At 38.2% G+C, this 23,025-nt stretch overlaps 1 protein-coding gene across 13 annotated transcripts in view; it reads left to right on the forward strand.

Annotated features, from left to right (window-relative positions):
- Positions 1–4,349, forward strand: part of MITF (melanocyte inducing transcription factor) — a 645,672-nt gene extending 641,323 nt beyond the window's left edge. For all 13 annotated transcript variants that reach the window (XM_068253961.1, XM_068253960.1, XM_068253964.1 and 10 more), the window contains one exon: positions 2,140–4,349. In XM_068253961.1, coding sequence (XP_068110062.1) covers positions 2,140–2,535 — 396 coding nt within the window. In that variant the 3' untranslated portion in view covers positions 2,536–4,349. The remainder of the gene's footprint in view (positions 1–2,139) is intronic.
- The last annotated feature ends 18,676 nt before the right edge of the window (positions 4,350–23,025 follow it).

Consider the following 23,025-nt stretch of genomic DNA (forward strand, 5'->3'; position numbering starts at 1 on the left):
CAGAGGCGCCAAAAGTATAAGATTAGATGAAATTAGCTTAAAAACCAACTTAAATGGCAAAATTGAAGGAGGAAGTGGTGGTCTTACCTCCCTCAAGCAGACACGACAATGACTGCGATTCAGACAGTCAAACACATTATTAGGAACTCCAAACGCGTTTCGCAGGTTCAACCCCGCTTCATCAGGCAACATAGGGAGGAGTACTACACAAGGATTCAAGTTAAGTGCCTCTGAACCAGGGTAGGTAGGTCTTCAGCTGGGATAAGGTGTTTGATTTTCGCTATATTTCTTAGGTGGAAGAAGGAAGAAAAATTATTAAAAGATAGATCTGCAATGCTAGTCTTTAGTCATTTTTAAATTAATTGATCATAATATAATTTGTAATTGTGATCGTATTATCTATAGAAAATACAAAATGCAGTGATAATTGAATAGCTTATGGCCAGCTTTAATTAAAGTGTTAACAAAAAATAGATGGAAAATGCATTCAAAAGTAGGATAATTGGCCAGGACAGGAATAACTATGTATAAGGCTTGGTGATATAATTTGAGGAGTAAGCGTGTATGCCTAGGCTATAGGTCTTGCTCTTCACCTAGCTATCCCTGCCTGGCACACCACTAGCTGGCCCACAATTAGGACTTAAGCGAGTAAGGCATACAAGCTGACGGAGAAGGCAGATATTCCACCAGAGGCCACTACTGAGGCTAGTAACACAGTTCCGCAGTATCACATACACAGTTCAGGCAGAGCAATCCAAGTATATAATCTTCATGTAAAACTATTTAACAGCAATAGCAATTTGATCAGAGTTATGAAACAGTTCCAGCAGACTTGCATGCAGGATAGCAACGGATGATAATGGATGTAAGTATGGCACAGTTCCTTAAGTCTGCATGCAAGATTATGTGATGATTATGTGAACAGTTAACAGAAGTCCCAGATGATATATGACAAGTTATGCGAGAGTATATGCGCACTGTTAACTAATTGATGAGGAGAGTAGACCTTATACTTATCGTCCAGAGTTAGTGGCATACAGGGATTATCCAATAACAGTCCAAGGTCGGTCCAGGCGGCAAGAAAGCAATGTCCAGTAACTTAGCAGAGGTCGGTCCAGGCAGCAAACAAGGGAAGTCCAGTAACTAGCAGAGGTCGGTCCAGGCAGCAAGCAAAGGGTTATCCAGGAATCAAGCCGAGGTTAAACACAACAGGGTAGTCAAATAAAGCTATGCTTATCACGGGCAATGACTGGGAGCACTCTGCACATTTAAATATCAATCATTCTCCAATCAGTTACGGCCACCTTCCATGCAACCAATCACACAGCAAGGCCCTGTCAGGAAGAGATCAGCTGACCCCGCTCCTATCAGATGAGTGGTTTAGCTGACTATTGTTTACTCTTGCGGAGGGCATACTGCGAATGCGCCCTCCGCCTATCAGCATGTGTGGACTGTGAGTCACTGGCAGGGCCGGCAGCGGGCAACAAGCACCGAGACCCGGAAGTGACTGATTCTGCCCTGGTCTCGGCGACACTTTCACTGTAATGTCGCCGAGGTACATTCCTTATACTATGAGCTTACTAGTAGCTACATATTTATGTGAATTAATTCTAAAAATAGATGCGAGTCTACCATTGATAGATACAATGAAAGCAGTTGCTAGGCCCCTGAAAAAAAAACTATATAACAGAAAACAATGCATTTTTAGGGTGGATTTACCTGTAGCACACTTTCTTACCAAGATTAGTAAGGATGCTGCCATGAGCCCTCTAGCGGCAACGGTTATTTGAGAATGATTAAGGGCTCTGCCTCTGACATATGAGACCTGGGTTTAAATCTTGACTATTCCTATTCAGTAAGCCAGCACCTATTCACTAACACTGCTACTGCTTACTGAGTCCACTCTAGGGACTGTCTCACATGCGCTTTGAGTCCAGCAGGAGAAAGGCACTATACAAATATTGTAATTATTATTATTATTAATGAATTCTGCAGGGTTGGTACTTGCATGTGATTTTATATATTGTACCATTCTTATTTATAATTGGATGTTCTATATCAGTGACTACATTTTAACAGTAATAGATAAAAAGTTTTACAAGGGCGATATTTGTTAAATGAATGCCTTTTTTCTTTCAGGAGTTGGAGATGCAAGCCAGAGCCCATGGACTTTCCATCATGCCTTCCTCAGGCCTCTGTTCTTCTGACTTGGTCAACCGCGTCATTAAACAGGAGCCAATGCTGGACAGCTGCAACCAAGAGGTTATGCAGAACCATCACGACCTCTCTGGAACTAGCACACTAGATCTCACAGATGGCACTATCACTTTTAGCAACAACATCAGAAACATTACTAATTCCCCCACTGCCTATAGCATGCCCACAAAGATGGGCTCCAAACTGGAAGACATATTCATGGACGATACCCTTTCCCCAAGAGTACACGACACACTTCACTCGTTATCTCCGGCGGCCTCCAAAACAAACAGCAGAAGAAGCAGCATCAGCATGGAAGAAAATGACCACCACTGTTAGCAGTGCTTCAATTGAGCTTTCTTGTTGACTTTTATACTCTGTACTATTTTTGAGCAATTGATTTCTAGATAGCTCATTTTCATAGAAGTGCTGCTGCATTTCATCCTTAGACCAGCACTTATGCTTTGTTTTTATTTTGATTTTTGTAAAGGTTTTTTGTTGTTGTTGTTGTTTATACCATTACTTGCTTTGCCTCCAAAGTATTGTGCACGATTAATACAGTTTCATACATTTTGGACAAAATGGATTGTAAAGACATCGCTATTTCAAACAAACATGGGGCATCTTACAAACCTGCAGGTGTTGGGGTTCTCCAAGATCTACTGTGCTTTGCCGGACAAAGTCTGGTAGAGCATGCTGGCAGTTGGGTTTTTATCAAGAGATCAAGAGCTAAAAAATTTTCCATTTTAACCACTAACTGTTTCAGAGGCAATGTACCTGTATGTTTTGCAATGCACCATGTAAGTAAAATAATATGGCAATGAATGTAAAGAAACCAAATATTTGTTTGCATAAGAAAAGATTCATCAAGAGGAATCGTTTAGAAATCTGTGTATATGATTGTGAGAGATCATGAAAGGCAAAGTATGGCATGTGTTATAATGGATCCATAAAAAGTAGTGTAACAAGGAATTAGGCAATGTTATAGAGTTCTGACAACAGTAGCCGTATTTTCTCCGGTATTTTTTTCCAGATAGCCTCCTTCCTCAATGGAAATATCTCAGGATTTAATATTTTATTCAGGTTCAACTTTTAACAGGATTATTCATCAGAGCTCATACCATTTTTGAAAGTTCCAAGGAAGCTTCCTGGCAGGTCACTGGTGAAACCTTAGTCGCTGTTTTTCCTACTGTATCTCCTTGAGCATTGGCAAATAATTAAAACCAGGCAAAAGTAATTTACCTACATCACAATTTCACTTAATACTGAAGGGAATGTAATTTCTCCTGCAGTCCAAGTCAAATCAAACCTTTTTGTTGAGCATTGAATGGGATGGATAAGACTACGTTTCCACTGTAGCTGATTTGCAGCATTTCCCCACATGCAAATTCAGATGCTGAATTGCAGCCTATTGAAATCAATGGGCTGCTTCTGATTTACATACAGGGCACAAAATAGTGTCTGCTGCATTTTTTCAGCCATTGCATTCACATCCCCATAGCCGTGCATTGGCATGGCTATTGGATTCAGATGCAATTTCACATCATCACAGGTGCTGCATGCATCCCAGAAACAGACGTGGCACCCCAGTGCAAACCTAGCTTAAGGGTTATAACTTCTATTATGTTGTCTCGAATGCACAAGGAGATAAAAATTTGTGTATCTATGGGTAACTTCTTAAGAAAATGACTAGGTGTAGAAACTAAAATGAGGTGCTCTGTTGGCTGGTGACCTATATAATGCCAAATTTCTATTCTGTTGAAAATCAAGAATGTTTCTGAAGAGTTTTTCTTCTCTGATCTCTAGACCCTAGGTTCTCAACGTGTGGTACGCGTACCCCAGGTGGTACTTCTGATGATTCCAGGGGGTACTCGGGCTTGATATACTTAACCAAGAATAACAATATTAGATTTTTAGAAAATTATAAATCTTATTTAAACAACAGCAAATTAGTATTCATACAGATCTGACAAGACTAGCTGCATGCTTGTTTCTGGTGTTATTCAGATACTACTGCAGAGAAATAGACCAGCAGGGCTGCCAGGCAACTGGTATTGATTAAAAGGAAATAAATATGGCAGCCTCTGTATACCTCTTACTTCAGTTCCCCTTTAAAGGATACTCGAAGTGACATGTGACATGATGAGACAGACCTGTGTATGTACAGTGCCTAGCACACAAACAAATGTGATGTGTTCCTTTTTTTTCTTACTCTGTCTGAAAGAGTTAAATATCAGGTATGTAAGTGGCTGACTCAGTCCTGACTCAGACAGGAAGTGACTACAGTGTAACCCTCACTGATAAGAAATTCCCCTTTTTATCTCTTTCTTGCTCTCGGAAGCCATTTTCTGCTAGGAAAGTGTTTTATAGTTGGAATTTCTTATCAGTGAGGGTCACACTGTAGTCTCTTCCTGTCTGAGTCAGGACTGAGTCAGCCACTTACATACCTGATATTTAACTCTTTTAGGCAGAGAAAGAAAAAAAGGAACACAGCCTAGTTATTTGTGTGCTAGGCACTGTACATACACATGTCTATCTCATCATGTCACATGTCACCTCGGGTATCCTTTAAAAAAAGCAAAAACACCCCTAGGTGTGAACAAGCCCTCAATGCTTGGAAATTGTTTAGAACCACCATCATGTACTACGATTAAATATATATTTGTCAAGGGGTACTTGTGATAATGTTTACTATGCTAGGGGGTACTTGGTGAGTACAGGGTTTTAACAGGGGTACATTCCAATAAAATGTTGAGAAACACTGCTCTAGACCATTAGGATTTCTGAACCAAGCACTGGATTGCATGTAGATAACCTTCTGTGACATTTTTCTCATTGGCCTCCACACCACTTGGATCACTCTGCTGGGATGGATGTTAGATCTTCAAAAGTGTGCTAGGACCATTAGGCTTGCATAACCAGGGATTGGGCAGTAGTAACCAACATCCTCCATTTGGTACTACTGGCATTGTGAATATCTGACATCCATCCCATGAGAATGATCTTAAGTGTGAGGAGGTCAACAGAGAGAATTTCACAGTGTAGAAAGAACCTAATGATGATCCACACAACTTTCAGCATAGGAAACCTAATGGTTTGGAACCCATAAGAGGGAAACAAAAGTCAGCAACCGATGGGTCAGCACTGTATAGTTCACCGGTCAATGAACAGGGTAAGCACTTGCTTTCTGCTTCTAGTTATTTTCCTCAGATATGCTCCTTCTCTTCTTGTCTCTTTGCATTACTACTTCATCTTGGGTGAAATTGGGAGCAGCATCAATATCCCATCACCATAACTCAACCTAATATTTCTTCCAGGTATTGAGTCTGATTCACACACTACTGGTAAATTGTGTGCAACATTGCTTGGTAAACACTGATAAAATGTATGTGCATTGAGTGCACACATACATTCTACTAAATGTTTGTAAACCAGGCTCCTTGTGTCTTCTGAATTCTGCATTGCCCCTGCTGTCTGTGCACCCATTAGAGAAATGTTCCCTCTCTTCCTGTTCCTCTACCAACCATGGCATTAAAGTGGGTCCTGGCATTCCTGGAGACAGAACAGGGATGAATACTTTAGATACAGTAAGTTCAAACTCTTTTGCAAAAAAAAGGGGGGTTACCATACTTAATTGGTGTCAGGGACGGATCTAGGGGGGGGGGGCAGATGGGTCTCTTGCCCCAGGCGCAGTTTGTTGAATTCTTAAAAAGGCGGCAAAATTTGGATGGGGAATGGCAGTTTAGGCGCCAAAACCTGATCTTTAGGCACCAAAACCTGCCCTTTAGGCGCCAAAACTGGATGGGGAATGGCAGCTTAGTCGCCAAAACCTGACCTTTAGGTGCCAAAACCTGACCTTGCCCCAGGCGCAACTTGGTCTAGATCCGTCCCTGATTGGTGTCAGGAATATAATCCGGTTTATGTCAGGACAAGGAAGAAAATTCTCCTAGATTGGTCACAGACAGTTTTAAAATCGAATAGAGGTTTTAGCCCTTTTCTACCGCATGATGAACTAAAATACTATTTTGGCTAAAGTAAGGCCTTCTCAAACTCCAATTTGGTTTTTAAAATTTTTAAATGTAACTAATGATCTCTAAAATGAATAGCAGGCCTTGTTAAAAAGGATAGTGGCATATTATGGGAACTTTGATCTGGCTGTTGCCATTCACACTACAGTTTTGTGTTTTTTGTGTGTGTGTTTTTAAATCTTTGCTGTATTTATTTATGCTTTTTAAATGAGTAATGTTTTCGTGTTTTTTTTTATTATGCATATAGCCTAATTACTGTTTTTTCTTAACAAATTAAACATTGAATCTTAATGGTTTCCTATATAAATGGGACATACAGAAAGGCTAATGCTGGCCATACACTGGTCGATTATAGAAAGGTCGATTGACCTATCAATTTTTAGATAAACGAAAATAAACGAATTGATCAAATATGAATTGATTTTTCTGCCCATATACTAGGGTTGATACATAATAAAAAGCTCTTGATTCTTGATTCCACCTATTGAAACATTTGATTGAATATCGGCCGAAAAGAGTCGATTCTACATAAAAATGACAACTAGATTTTTGATTCATTTATTAGTTATAATTGAATGAAGTAAAAAATCGACCAGTTTATGGCCACCTTACGGTATTTGAAACAATTACGACTGATGAAAGGTTGAGAAGTTGGAAGTGCCTGAATTTTTTAATATATTTAGTTCTTGAAAGCAGTAACTAGCAAGAATATTGGGTTCTTTTCTGGACAGCATTTCTTCTTGAGCTTTTGAAAGTCATCTTAAATGAACTTTCTTCAACATCAATGCTCGTCCAAGTTTATCAGTGCCAAAATGACTGCCTTAATGTAATATGGAAAAAGTTTGATTAAAAATTATAAATGGTCATGTTCCAGTTGTGTCTCCACCAGTAGTTTCCTGGGATTTACTCTAGGTGAAGTTTAGTGTGAAGTTGCTGTGTATTTATTTAACATTCCCTATTAATGACAATAGTGCCAAATTGTTACTTTGCATACTCTATCCAAATTCAAGTCTTGGTACACACTGATTATGTACTTTGAATTACTGTTGGGAGGACACCATATATCTTCTATTACCTGAAATTCTTATTCCGTGTCTATTGTATACTGTGCAGTATAATTTTACAACTTCTGGGAGGAGACTATATATATATATATATATATATATATATATATATATATATATATATATATATATATATATATGTATATATATATATCAGTGCAGTGTGGCTGTACGCTTGCTAATAGAGGAATTCTCTGAAAACTTACCAAATAAGACAGCCATTAACTTCTTAAGCTGACACTCAGTTTCCACCCAATGTTTGTCTGGTTTATATAAACACTGGGCCATGATTACCCATTTAACTTGCCAATGAATCATATCATGCCAAGATTCAGTGAACCTAATTTACCATAATGCTAGAATTCTTTGCCCATATTAAACAGGTCAGGTTTCTTGTGGCATTGTATAGAAAATGATAGGTAACAATACATTTTTTTATAGTTTGTTTTTTCTCCTGATGGTGAAAGAACAAAAAGTTAGTGCTCGGCTAAACTCAAAACAGTATAATACACATTCTAAAGGGAATCAGGTTGACAAATAACTATAAATACAGGTGGTCCCCGACTTACGAACGCCCGACTTACGAACGACCCGCTGATACGAATGGCATGGATTTCTGTGTTTTCCATGGGAACAAGTAAAAAAAATAATTTCCAATTGGACTTGTAGTTTTTGAAAAAGTCAATTTTAAAAAATTCTAAGAAAAAATGGTTTTTTTAAACTTGTATAAGCAGGTACAGAGGGCGGAGGTGACACAGAGGGGGACTGCAGGCACAGGGGGGCACAGAGGAGGTACAGGGGGCAGAGATGGCACAATTTTCTGACTTTAGAACAAATTCAGGTTAAGAACGAACCTACAGTCCCTTTCTTGTGCGTTAACCGGGGACTACCTGTAGTGTAATGATTCATTGTGGTGGACAGAATACCTGGTATATGAGCCAAATGAGTTTCACAAGGTTTATTGCAGCTATTTTCTTCTTCACTTCATATCTAAATGAATATCCAGGTCAATGAGGTGTGAACAAGTGACTCCCAACGTAGTAAGAACAATTGATACATTTTCCAGAATCCCTGATTTACTTAGAATTCATGTGTCCTTTGCATGAGGATGCAGATTTGTAATTTGCAGGGAGTATGTGTTGAGCAATTACAAGCCCGCAATCTGCTCACAGGAAGTTCTACATATCTTAATTTTGTATCGATAGGTGCCTAACTACTAGATATTGCAATGTACCTGGTGACAATGATTTTCCATTATTCTCAAAAGTAAAAGGAAAGATTGCACCTGCTAGCATACAATATTGGCAAAAAGCTACAAAATACGACTTTGCCTTTAAAAACATTTTCAGTCGTTTGAAATACTTCTTACTATTTTTGGTAAACCTGTCAGAAACCAATAGCTGCTTATTCAGTGCAACCCAGATGTAATCATTGGGTTGTTTGTAGACACATTCATTGCTTAGTAATGCCAATTACCGTAAATTCAACTGGATTGAGTCATTTTATGTAGATTCCAAGATGTGATCCCCTAGCCATTTCCCCAAAGTCCCCCTTCCTATTCAGTAGAGAGTCTCTCTCCTCCTAAAAGCAACCAAATTGCTAGTGATAATCCATCAGTGTTGTCACATGGGGTGAGACATCTTTCAGTACCATACTGAAGGGGATTTGGGGAATATCCCACTTGCCTCCACCCCTTACAAATCTTTACATTGGCCACCCTCATGTTCAATGGTTTTTCGAGTGTTGTAGCTAAGTACGGGACATGTGACTATGTCATGATCTTGTGAGATGCAGTGTGATCAGTTGTGGGATGCTATACTAAAGGGTTGTGGGAGAATTAGGCTTGCCACTCAACCTCTCCTATGTAGGAAGGTGTGGTTTGGGGTATAGGGGTGGCATCTGGACAGTGGGAACAGAGCTACCATCAGAATGTAAAAAAATGCAGTGGGCCCCATGCAAGCCCCTTTGGGCTTCCATACAAGATTAGATGCTGTGCCTCTCATCTAGGGCCTGGTACTGAAAACTGATTGTACCATTCCCCTAAACCCCAAACACAGCCCTTAGCAAGAAGCCAAGGTTGTAAGAATGTTGACCAAACCGAACTCTCTTGTATGTGAGCATAAGTAAGATTTTACTAATTCCTAGATATGATAGATACTTGATATTCCTAGATATGATAGATACTTAAAATGCCAAAGGGCCATTTTCTAAATGTTGCCATAGATTTTTTTAACTATAGGTATGGTTTAGATATGGTTACTTTAAAGCCAACTTTACTATAATAGATATAAAGACAATTATGGCATAAATTTTAGAAATCATTGGAAAAGGGTGATTACAACTAGAACCTACAGACACCCTCTGTGTATGTACTAATTTTTGCAATGAGAGTTTGCAATGCTAGTTATCTTGGGCAGAAACCTTTTCCTGACTGAATTTATATTTAAGGTACTCTGCAGTGATGAGCACAAATTTCGCATAATTGTAATTTCACATCATAATTTGCAATTATGACACAACATTTCAGGAAAAATTGCAATTCATTTTGTTTAAAAACGTAATCAGGAACCGTAATTTTTGTGTAATTTAGTGCTGACTTTAGCAGTTAATAGCATGCCATTGTCACCAAAATTGCTCTGTATGTTAAGGAGAAAGAGTGGGAACTAGTCAAAAACATTTTTTCAAAAAGACCGTGAAGTTTTTGAGAAAATTGCTTTTAAAATATGCAAAGGAAAAATGTTTTTTAAACTAAAAAAAATCAAAAACTGCAAAGTTGGTGGCTGGTTCTCTCAAAATTACCTTGTAAAGATGTATTGAATTGACTTTTTTTCTATATCCTAGACAGACAAGACAAATGCATATAGTGAACAATAAGTACACTACATGGATTTGATGTAGCTTTTGGTTGCAGTAGTAAAAAGTAAATTATTAGTATACTGTTTCTAAACCTGTGTATAACTTTCAGCTTCAAGAGCCTGCTGCAGCTGGCAGCCTTGATAACTGAAGTCTACTCCTGTTCCCTCCAACCACCAGATGATACTGTTGGAAAATGTTAAATGTTTTCTGCTATCTAGAATAGGAAGTCTGACTCCCAGCACCTCTATTCTCCTTAATGTATAATTCCTGGTACACACCATGCAATTTCCCATCAGATAGATGGGTCGAATACTTTTTTTTTCTGACAGGTCTGATCTGCTTTCTGATAATTTTTCTGATCAATTTTGTATTAAATTGAGCAGAAAATCGATCAGAAATCAGATCGGACCTGTCGAAAATAATCAATTTGACCTGTCTATCTGATGACAAATTGCTTGGTGTGTACCAGGCATAAAAAGAGACTGTTACCAACAAAAAACTGCAGGTTTCAAAGTCTTGGGTGGGTTTAAAAAAGATAACCGAGATGATGATAGATTAGTAACAATCCAGGAAATTAAGAAAATATTACTTTCATGAGAATCTATTCATTAAGGCTTGTACGCATGGGGAGAAAACAATCATGTGAAAGGAACAACCCCTCATTCAGATGTCCTTTCAAAATTCAGGACACAAAAATAATCTTAAACGAACGATCCATGACAATGTTCGGGCATTTTAAATGACCCTTATGATGGATCACTTCAGCAGATAATCATTCATAGTCAACCATGTATACAGAGCTATGAACAATTATTAAACAATATGGCCATGAAACCTAAGGCAATTCGGCTAGATCCAGCATCGTTCAATGATCTGATCTTTTGAGCATTTTGTTTGTGGTCTTCTACTGTCCACATCACATCCTGCAGATATCTTCAGTGATATATCATGGAACGGTCATTTATTGGTTGTATCACATGAGTCTCTCTTGCAACGTGTACATAGCTTAACTTCATCTTGCTTAGTGAAGCAAAACGTTTATAAATACCTATCTTAAGAAAGCATTAGCTATCCTTAAAAAAATATATTTTACTTTTTAGAGTGACAGCTTAAAAACTATTCAGTACATTTTTTTTTAAGGAAGGTCATTTTGTCATGAAGCATCCTATTTAATGTTTTACCTATGAAGGAAAATAAACCATGATACAGACGACCATAGTGATGGGAAAATGTTGTAAGTTATATATATTTTTACATTATATCCAGGATTTTTCTTAGACAAATTTTGGGGGCTCCAAATGCACTTTTCATACTATACAGTTGAAAATAATGCATTTTAAAAGTGCAGTATTTATATTTTTTTCAGTTTGCTTTCTTGTTCTGTACATAAGAAAGGGTTTTTAAAAATAATGACAGGTGCATTAGGGAATATTTTGTATAGTAGTGAATGGAAATACTGGAGAGAATACTCAGAAGTAGTACTTTCAGATCTTATGGCAAAAAAAATATGGAACTATTTATTTTTAGAGGATGAAATCTGAAGATATTTTGGTGTCTATAATAATCCTGTGTTTAAGTTTTTGGAAATGTAAATATTAAATGCATTTTTTGCAATTTACTGCTGTCTCATCATAGGGTGTTCTAAAAGACACTTGTATAGCCTTAGATAAATGTTGCTTAATGATACATTTGACTTTAATATATATATAATTCGGAAAAGTTGTCATGGTAGATTTGATGTTTTAATTATTTATGTAGATCTATGCAATAACAGTAGTCACAAGTGTGATTTGATGAAATGAACAGTCAGAGAGGACTGTTGTGTGTTATGAGATTATCATAGTTTGCTGTAACAACAAGCTCTTGTCTTGTAGTGAAAAAAAAAAGATTCTCTCATTCAGAATGAAGTGCCTTAAATGATAGTCTTTATTGTTTGGACTAGCACTGACTGAAGTATACGTTATGGAATTTGTAGTTAAAAAAAATCAGGAAGCTGGGTGTGACTTAGATGTACTTGTTACTAGTGCTTCCATATTTTTTTTTTGTGCTAGATATTTTTGAAAACCTTCTCATGCTTAAATCTTACAACACACTGGGGTGTGCAAAACAGACGGGGTCGTTTCTCATGCCTAAAGCACACGCATGTTGTGCCAATTCATGGTAATGTAGACAGTTTTAAACTAATAATTCAGTAAATGATGGTATCTACAAAATGTAATTGAAAATGAGAAAAGCAAACACTTTCTTGATTCAATGAATTATATTTACACAATTACTTACCCATAACATTCAGTCCCAACCTTCAGTAGTTTGTTTCTCCCTTTTATAATAAATGAATAAATGGTCTTTAGGCATAATCTGGGGGGGGGGGGGGGGGCAGATGCAGGTTTCTGTGTAAAGCTTAGACGTGCATTGTTAAATAGCTACATTATCTCAAGTTCTCCTTTAAAATCGCAAAATAATCCACTGTTATGAAAAATATTTCTTGCCATTTCGGTTAACATAACAGAATTTCTCCGGGTGATTGGTGTTTATCACTCCATTTCAGTTTGCAACCAGCTAAAAATTTCCAAGACTCTCAATTTTCACGACGGCTCAAATTACACTTCTTAGCAACGATGGCAGTGGTACTTGTCTTGAAGTATGGATTGTCATATTGCTGCGTGAATAATTAGCTGCAAACAGCAAAAGCCGTTGTTACTCCTTTTCACCAACTACATTTATCCATTAACTGGCAGCAAACTTTGACATTCCCATCTACCAGTTACTGTTAGAATGTGAAATGGCTATCTGTATGTAAAAATAAAGAATGCTAACTGAAATGTTGTGCACCTTCAATCTTAAAATATATAGATCTGAACTAAACATGTGATTTTCGCTTGAAAAGTCAACTGTAACCTTTGAAAAAAAAAGTTAGATACTCACCTAAAAGGATAGGCTCTGGATCCTTTAGAGGCTTCCTGTTCCTCTCTGCATCCCCTTGTTCCACCATTGAGCCCCCTGTTCCAGCCACTGACTTTAATGTGGAAGAAGTCTTCAGGTATCCTCATTGAAGTGCTCAGGTCTCAGAATAATTCTGAAGACAAGTGGCTCCATACTGCCCAGGGGCTTGTCTTTGTAAGTACTCGAGACCCAAAGACACAGCCGGTGGGAGATTTAAATGGAGGCTCGGTGGTGGACGAGGGGCGGCAGAGAGGATTAGGCAGACTCTAAGGGATCCAGAGCCTTTGCTCCTCTTAGTTTACTGTTGTGCTTTAGGGGTGATTTACTAAAGAATATGTTCATTACAGAGCAGTAAAGTATTATTTTAAATGTCCAATCATGTCAAATTATCCTACATGTGTGGATGCTCAAAATTTTATAAAATATCTGCCCTGGGCTTCATTTTCACTGTAAAAAAAAAAAAAACGGGAAAATATAGAATTGAGATTTAAAATAATTGGGATGATTTCTAAATGCTTAATAGTACACACCCATAAAGTCATGTGTTGCTTTCACAGTTGCAATTCCTGTTTTTATGGTTGAATTCGATGCACGGGTGTCTTTTTCAATCCAACTAACCATGTAACTATATGTACATATAATTATTTTTAACAATTTTGGAGACCTTAAGCTAAGTGTTTTTTTCTAAATGCTTGTACAGATTTTAACATTTAGATCTAAATAATAATTATTATATAATTATGAAATAGAGATGTAGTATAATAAATTGATATTCACTGTTCATCTTTTGTTAGAAATTATGTAACACATATATTACATTTTTTTTTGCCCCTAAAAAGTAGAGGAGATTGACACCTCAAAATGGCATTTTGAGTTTAGTAGGGAATCCTAGTATGACTATCCCATTAGTGTTTGACTCAAGTTGGTGTGATATGTTTTTAGATTCTTTCTTAGTATATTTGAATACATAATTCCCTATAATCACTATAACAGTAAAAGTACCCTCCAGTTTGTTTACAATTTGAAAGTGAGTTCGCATATTTTAGTCTTATCATTTATCCGAGTTAAAAAACTACGGTGAGCTAGGTTTTTAGACTAAATGAGAAAGTACATATTTAGCATAATTAAATAATTAAAATTAACAATATAAAACTATTCATTTTACGAGACATCATAGAAAAAGACAATATTAACATGATCTGTAAAAGCTGTTCTCCACCTGCACACATTGAATGTAAAAAGAACATTCTAGTAATATTTTTCAAGCAATTTAGTGGGTTTAAATTCACACCATACATCATTTATTTTTTTTTAACTTTACTCTAGGTGAAAAATAGGTAGAATTTCAGCCATATATTTTTATTAGTTTTTATAATTGAAAATATGTAATCTCTCCAGTAAGGGTGCAGACAGCAATAAAAAATAATCAGATTTAACTCTATCGACCCTCATATAATGTAAACAATGATAACTTTTTTCATTATTACCCCATAATTATGAAAACGTTTTCTTCTTGTCAATTTTAGGTTGAATTTCAACCTAAAATTGACAAGATGAAAACGTGGCTGGTGGTTACGGTAGTTTAAAATTTGGTATGAGGCCACAATAGACAGGATGAAGGGTGGATCAGGCTCATGGAAGTAAGGTACAACTTTAGATTGTAGCCATTGTATACATCAAATGAATATATGGATTCTATCCATATACTAAGCACACTTAGCCAAATACTTTTATGCTCTAGTTTCATACAAATTCATATATCTTGATTGTATACCTTTGTCAGCACTTTGTAATGTAATAACTGAAATATGCATAGCCAGACATATCTAAATAACTATATCAAATTAGTTTTGCAACAAGTGGATTGTAATTTGTTGTCTATTCCAAGGTAGATTACCTCCCAAATCTAACGAACAGAATTTAAATTTGTGCTATGGTTGTTTATTCATCCTGGTAGATAAAAGTAGACTAGCAATATTACATTATAAAGATTTTTAGCAGGTGATAGGAACTGTAAACATAGAGTCTTTGTTTAATGACTAGGATAGTGTGATGATCTAAAATGCCAATATTTTTTCTCATTTTGCCAAATCTATATCTGTACAAATAATAAAGAATGTATTTACATGTGTTTTTCTCTGTAACTAAGCAATAATTCCACTGAGAGTTATTTTCTGTATTGTGCCTTTAAGAAGACTCCATCAAGGTTGGATGCCTGGTATGGCAGTTTTTAAAGATGGCTCCACCCAAACTGAACTCTTAATTGTAGCTGGAATTTAAGCAGTTAAATAAGATACCTTAACAATACCCTTTTTATTGGTTCTTCTGCTAGGATTGCCCATGCTGGACTTGGATGTGTTCCCTCCATAGCTTTGGAATGGAGCACTAAAAGATAGACATTTAACAATGACAGAAACTGACTTAAAGAAATGTTAGATTTTGTTGTTTCTCTTTATTTTAAAGAGATCGATAGCAATTGCAGTTTCTTTTAGGTCATTTTATGCAGAATGGGGTCATCTGAATAAATGTGGTTTAGCTGCTTTATTTAACTAGTCAAACTCCAGCTATTACCCTTGCTTCTGCATTTGAGTGGGGTTTTTTCTTTGCACCTTCCACTGCCAAGAAAGAAATGCTCTGACGCATTTTGACATCCCCTTGGAGCTGACGTGTTTTGCTATTCCTTTGGCACTGAACATGTTGAGAATGTATATGATGTATAATGTATATGAAGCACAAAAAAGAGACTACAATTTCTACACACAAACTGCACTGGAACGAAGACAATAATTGTTAGCATGTACACATTGAAATGTTTTGGCAACGTGGACAGGATGCCTCTTGCTTTGTACTATACCATGTAATTGATGTACACACTTGGCTGCTTTTGGCAGCATACATGTGTATGTGATCCATATCTCTGTACGGTATGGAGCAATGTTATTGTATCGGATAAACTAATGTTATTGATAGATTGAATAAAGACTTTGGTTTTTCACATTCTGAGGATCTATTGTTATATTTTCTTACACCTGCTACGTTATATACCCTATACTATGCAATTGTAAGTGTCAGTCTCTGCCGCTCCCCCGCCTCCTCCATAGCGCAGGTCCCCGCCTGCGTCCCTTCCCTCGCCACTGATTGGAGGGAAGGGACGCAGGCTAGGACCGGCGCTATGGAGGAGGTGGGGGAGCGGCAGAGACTGACACTTCACATGTAAACAGCCGGCTGCGACACGCTGCGTGTCACCAGCACGGCAATTGATTTATGGGGGCATAGCAGAGCGCAGGGGGGAGACTGGGGGGAACTGTATAGCAAAAGAGGCTGGGTATTATATGCAGACCCAGCCTCTGTATGCTAATTGGATTCTTAGAACCCACCTCGGGTTCTCTTTAAGGTTTGCTTTTTTCTTTTATAAACACTCCCTGGCAAAGACCTAAACAAGGATGCTAACCAGCCTGCCTACTTGCATAGCACTATTCTGGCAGTGTACCTGTTTTTCTGACTTTTAGGGTGTGCTTTCAAAAATAATGGAACCTTTGGAAATGTACACATCCCTTTTTAGATGTCATCAATTCTTTATGTCCCAAACAGCACAGTTGTCCATTCTTGGTGTTCCTCATCAACTATTAATTTCCACCCGATTCTCTAGTTCCATAGCCAGCCTCTTTTGTATTTCCATTGACCTATCTCAAGAACCGCATCTCAAAGTCTTGAATTGTGCATCTAATTTTTCACCCCAAAAGTCAACTTTAATGGTTTTGAAGAAACCCCTGCTTGTTTTTAGAGGCGCTCACGCTCACTGCTCACATACGCTCAGGCACAAATTCTTTAATTGACCTGCGGGAGCGGACGAGTACCCATGAAACGCATTGTCTTATCTTTTGTGGTGAAAAAATATTTTTTCCTGCTCACTGGTGACATATCTTCCAGAGAGGTAAGCCGTTACCTCTTTATACCATATATATAGAAGTATTTAGTGTATAGTGATATACTGTAGATCTACTTTACAGTATACCTAGCATACATACCAGGCGGAGCAGCTAATTATAGCACTAAAAGATTTGGGCACGGGTATCTTTTCAATGTTAAATATCGGTTTTGTAATTTTTCATTCAACTTTGCACATGTTTGGGCGCCGTTGCAAAATATCAAAATTTTATCTACAATGATAAAGTATGATTGATAAATAAAGGTTTGTGAAACTAAATCTAGACTTTCATTCTTTGATATTGTGTATGTTTCTTACGATATTTCACTAATATATCGATATATGTGGATTATATCGATATATGTGACATTACAATAAAAAAATATATGTAATGATGTAATGACGATAATAGGTCATTTTTATGTAATCTAGAACTTATTATGTAATGCCACGAATATATTGATGTATGTGGATTTTATCGATGTATGTGACATTACGATTAAAAAAAAGTGTAATAATTATATGTTATATGAATTATATGTAATGAGTTATTTACGATAATATGTGTTATTACAAAATTATCCTTTCTATTTGTAAAAGGGTGTTCATGCAGGGGAAGTGGTTAGGGTTAGGCACCACCAGGGCAGTATTAGGGTTAGGCACCACCAGGGGGGGTCTAGGGGTTAGGACTAGGTACAGGGAGGGTCTAGGGGTTAGGACTAGGTACAGGGAGGGTTCTGTGTCAGAGTAGGGTTAGGTATAGTTAGGGTTAGGCACCAACATGGGGGGTTAGGGTTAGGCACCACCAGGGGAGTGGTTAGGGTTAGGCACCACCAAGGGAAGGTTCTGTGTGAGAGTAGGGTTGGGTTAAGCTGTATTGTTGAATTACATTACGATATTTAACGTTATTATATTTTCGTTTTCAACTCCCATCTGTTTTAAAATGGTAATAATAATAATCGGAATGAATGATTTTACATTACAAATACTGTCATTTAGCGATAATTCTAAATTACCAATATTTTTATTTTGCCGATAAATCGCGCCCAAATTTGACCGCAACTTTTTAAATGTACGCATACCAGGCACCTTTTCTACAGTAACCAGCCCTGCTTGTTTTATTTTCTCATTTAATTCCTTCAATACTCCCAGTTCTACCTCTTATAGCTCAGAGATATACCGGTATACACATATTTACTTTCTTGATTTTGGAATTTTGAAGCCTTTCAGGTGGTGCATAAATGTACATTTTGTTTTAACCGGTGGCATACCGACCATAGGGCTGCAGGTGCTCACAGCACCGAGTGTAGCCTTGGCTAGGGCTGCTACTGTGGTGCTTAGCCATTGTGTTCTTCCACCTGGGACCTTTTCTCATAGTTTGGGCAACATTGTGGAAAATAGCTACAGGCAGTTCAGGGGACTGTACTACTTCCTGCACTAGATGTAGCACCCCTACCTCTTCCTGTCCTGTGGGCAATGTGTCTCCTCGCTCACTACACACCGCCTGCTGTGAGTAATTGTGCAGGGCAACAGGGTGAGTAGAGAGAATGATTACTGTGCTGCAGCTGGGACATTAGCAGGGAGAGGTGGCAGGATGTGTTTAGTGCTTCAGAAGTTTAATTTCATTAGTAGCCATGTGCACTGGCTGCTGTAATACCAGAGTGCCTAGGACTGTTGATTATTTATCCATATCAGAGTAATTAATCAATAGTGCAGGGCAGTCTGCTGTTGCAGAAGCCAGTGATACAGTCGACTTCTGTAGTGAGCAGAGAAGCAAGCTCCAGGCAATTTAGATTAGCTTGATTGCAGGTAATCTTATCTCTTTTTCCCAGTTCCCCCTCCCACCGTGTTGTCTTCCCCATGAGCCTTTCCTCTTTTTAGATTTTAGTGGCTTCTTTTAACAGCATGTCCCTGCCAAACAGCACTGATGATGTCTGCAGTCCTGGTGAGAGGTCTTTCTTCCATTTCTCCTCTCCCCCCAGGCTCTCTGGGCCTCTACCTCTTTATCCTCCCTCCTCCTATGCACCCCCCTCTTTCGTATGTCACCTTTTCTGACTGTCCTCAGAGGAGCTAACAATCTAATTGTACAATAGTCATAGTCTAATGTCCTACCATATTATTATTGTGTAATTATATAGCACTGACATCTTCTGCACCACTGCATAGAGTACAAAGTTTCATAACAGTTATCTCCGTCCACATCCTGACAGCTCCTTTTCCCCCCAAATCCCCAAATTTTGCAGCGACATGCTCAGCGCCCCAACCATAAACCCTTTTTTTTTGGTGGGGGGGGGGTCAGTAAATAATCAGCACCGTGTGTCAAATTCCCTAGGTGCGCCACTGGTTTCAACTGCATTAATTTTCATGTATCTGAGTAGTTCTTCAAGTGTTCTGGCAGCCCAATGGCTGTTTTCCTAAATACTACGAGCATATTTGACAACAATAATTCAGATTACCGTTTATTTGCTTTCTGCCATATCCCAGAAGCATTATGATTACTGTGGGTTTGATGGCTTTCCCAATGGCCTCAAGGATGACAATATGTTAGAGATACAGCTTTGACTGACATCAAAATGTCACATTTAATTACTGGTCCAGACATAATATTGCAAATTCGATTGGAGCGTGAAAAATGTTTCGTGCGCTATAACACTAGCGCGACCGTGATAAGAGTTATCACCACCAGCGTAACTACCAGGATGCGACCCCATCAGCCGCAGGGGGGCCCGGGGCCCCTCTAGGGCCCGCCAGCCGTGTGCGGGGGGAGCGCTGCTGCCCGCCTGATTCTGGGACCCCCCAGCCAGGTGTTGAACTGGCCACGGCATCTAATAGATGCAGCGCCAGTTCATTCCCCGCAGCCCGCAGTCTCCCGGGAGGCAGAGCAGAGCTACGGGAAGATGGCTGCCGAAGCCCCGCACTGGAGACTATTTGTGTCTCCAGTACAGGGCTTCGGGCGCCATCTTGCCATAGCCCTGCTCTCTGCCTGTCAGCGCGGGAGATGTGCTGCAGGAGGATCGTTGGGGGAGTTGCGCACCAGATGCCGGGAGAGGAGACTTCTGCCAGGTGAGTTCATTGTTTTTGTTTTTTTTTACAGGTGCATTTTATTTTAATAACTGCTGCCCACTGTATGATTTTCTGGTGACTGCTGCCCACTGTATGATTGTCTAGTGACTACTGCCCGCTGTACAATTTTCTGGTGACTGCTGCCCACTGTACGATTTTCTGTTGAAAGCTGCCCACATTGCGATTTTCTGGTGAGTGCTGCCCACATTGCGATTTTCTGGTGAAACTGTTCTGTCGTGTAACTGTCCTTCAGAGAGGCTCACAATCTAATCCCTATCATAGGCATATGCCTATGTATGTACAGAGTAGTGTATGTAAGTAGTACAGGGCTAATTTGGGGGGGGGGGGGGGATAAAATAAAAAATAGATCTTATTTTTAAAAAACAAAACACTATTTTAATAATTATAAAAAAAAATTGAAGCTGTAATCAGAGCCCACCAAAACAAAGCTCTTTTAGTGGAAAGAATAGGAAGTAGAATTCATTTGGATGGCTAAGCAATAAACTAGTAAAGCTGGGAAGTGCGGAATTGTAAAAAATTGCCTGATCACTAGGGGGGTATAAACCTCTGGTCCTCAAGAGATTAAACAGAAGATAAAACATTATCACTTAGGAGAACAGTGAATAAAATCGGGCCTAGATAGTGCTAAGTTACAGCAAATCAATGAAGTAAAGATGAAAGCACCATCACAAAGTCTATGACACAACGTCAGTATTAATAGCACTGTAAAAGCCCCTCTGACTTCTAGCATGTTCACTGCAATATGACTTTATCACCCAGCATACTGGAAGGCAGTGTATAGTTCTGTCTCTACATCTGCATCAATGTATAGGGTGAGTGCATGGTCATGGGAGATAAGTAGGCAGGTATAGGCACTTCAGGCTCAGCACTTCCATGGCACTGGCACTCAGAGACCAGGGGGAGGAGCCAAAACAAAACAAAAAATATTATTATGAAGGTATGATAGTACCAGTACTCATTAAGGTAGTTAAACTCTGTAAATAATAAACACACTATAAAATGAATACAGTTTTTATAAAGACAAAACTTTATTCACACATACACTGCAACATGTCACAAAACAGAAATGCATGAATGTTATATCCTTATCACAGTAATCAAGTTTGCTTCATTTCATGTCATCAGTATTTTAGTAACAATTTTTACGCAATTAACAGTGATATAGGCCTGGTTTTTCTTTTACTGAGACTGTCCTTTCCCAAAAACCTTACTTGGTGGGAAGTGAAATCTTGCTTTGCCCAGTTTTACGTTGAACTGGTTCTCTCTGTCTTTAAAAATCTTAATATAGGTAATTCCCAGTAGGCAAGGACATTATGTAATAGGACCTATTTATAATGTGTGCTGGCATGCGAAACGCAATTGATTTCAATAGGCTGCGTTCACCCATCCAAATTTGCATGTGGGAAAACGCAGCAAATTTGCCTTAATTGTAACAGGCCCTTAGGATTCATGCAATGTTTTACATGTTTTATGGACTTTCCTGTAATTGTACTAGTTTATATGTGAAAATAAAATGTATACTTTTTAATATAATACAACTACACCTTCAAAACCACAGTGAAAAAAGTTATCCTTTTATGATATACAGTATGTAGGTGTATGTATATACATATATATATATATATATATATATATATATATATATATATATATATATATATATATATATATATATATATATATATACTGTACTTTTAGCTGAAATATATAAATATATATATATATAGCTGAAATTGTTGCAAATACTAGTGTTAGCAATAAGTTTATGTGCTTATTGACCTACCCGAGGTTCAACATTCATGTCACATATAAGTATTGAGCTAAGCAGCCCAATACAGACAAATGCTCACCACTCAAATCGGATCAAAATACACCAATCTTCCACCTGTTTTATGGATATCTCCATAGAATTAACTCTATGGATATACCACGATACTGCAAAAGTCTACTCGTTAAGGAAAATAGCAGTACACACTAGGTCTGAGTTACGAAGACTCCAAACATCTTCTGAAGACCAAGGCATCTCCAAGTGCAGAAACGCATAGAGATGTGTAAAGAGCAGTGATGCTAGGAACTCAAACAGACTTGAGCTTATTAAAGTAATTTCAGTAAAAAAATATGACTGGTTTACATAGGCAAGTTCACTGTGGGCCTGTTTTACCGGGACATCTTCAAACATCTCCATTTAGGATGTCAGCTCAAAATGCTTGAGCAAACGTAGACCAGATAAAAAAAATCTTTTGCTAAGTGATAAAACAATGCAACCATCTTTCTGTGACCATTCTTGACACTGAAATCACAAAACTGGTAGTTAACTTACCTTTTGACAGTCTCCACTGTGTTCGTAGCACAGATATGAGGGTTGAAATCTTTTCAGGTATTGAAAATTGTAACAAAGCCTCTTGCTCTGTGCCACTTTGCAAAGTCTTAGCAAAGTCTTATCAATATGAAAGGTATACATTTCTAAACCATAAAATAAAACCCAAAACTGCCTAACTTAAAGAGGAACTTTAACCAAGGATTAGGTATCGGTTGAAAAGGGCGCCTGAGCTGCCTGTATGAAAAGGGCGCCGCCATAGATATCAATGTTATTTCTGGAAATATGAGTTACAAGGTGTAGAAAAGGGCGCCCGAGTTTTGATATGGGTTACACCAGGCCCCTTTTTTGTAGCCGAAGTTTATATGGGCTACACCAGGCGCCTTTTTTGTAGCCGAAGTTTATATGGGCTACACCAGGCGCCTTTTTTTGTAGCCGAAGTTTTTATATGAGCTATAAGTGATGGAAGCCGAATTATTTCATTCCCCCACTATCCATGGCGGCATGGAGGGGGAATAGTAATCAACACATCCCGGAGTTTTTTTGTAGCCGAAGTTTTTATATGGGCTACAAGCGCTGGAAGCCGAATTATTTCATTCCCCCACTATC

Source organism: Hyperolius riggenbachi, chromosome 9 (assembly GCF_040937935.1).
Source record: "Hyperolius riggenbachi isolate aHypRig1 chromosome 9, aHypRig1.pri, whole genome shotgun sequence".
NCBI lineage: Eukaryota > Metazoa > Chordata > Amphibia > Anura > Hyperoliidae > Hyperolius > Hyperolius riggenbachi.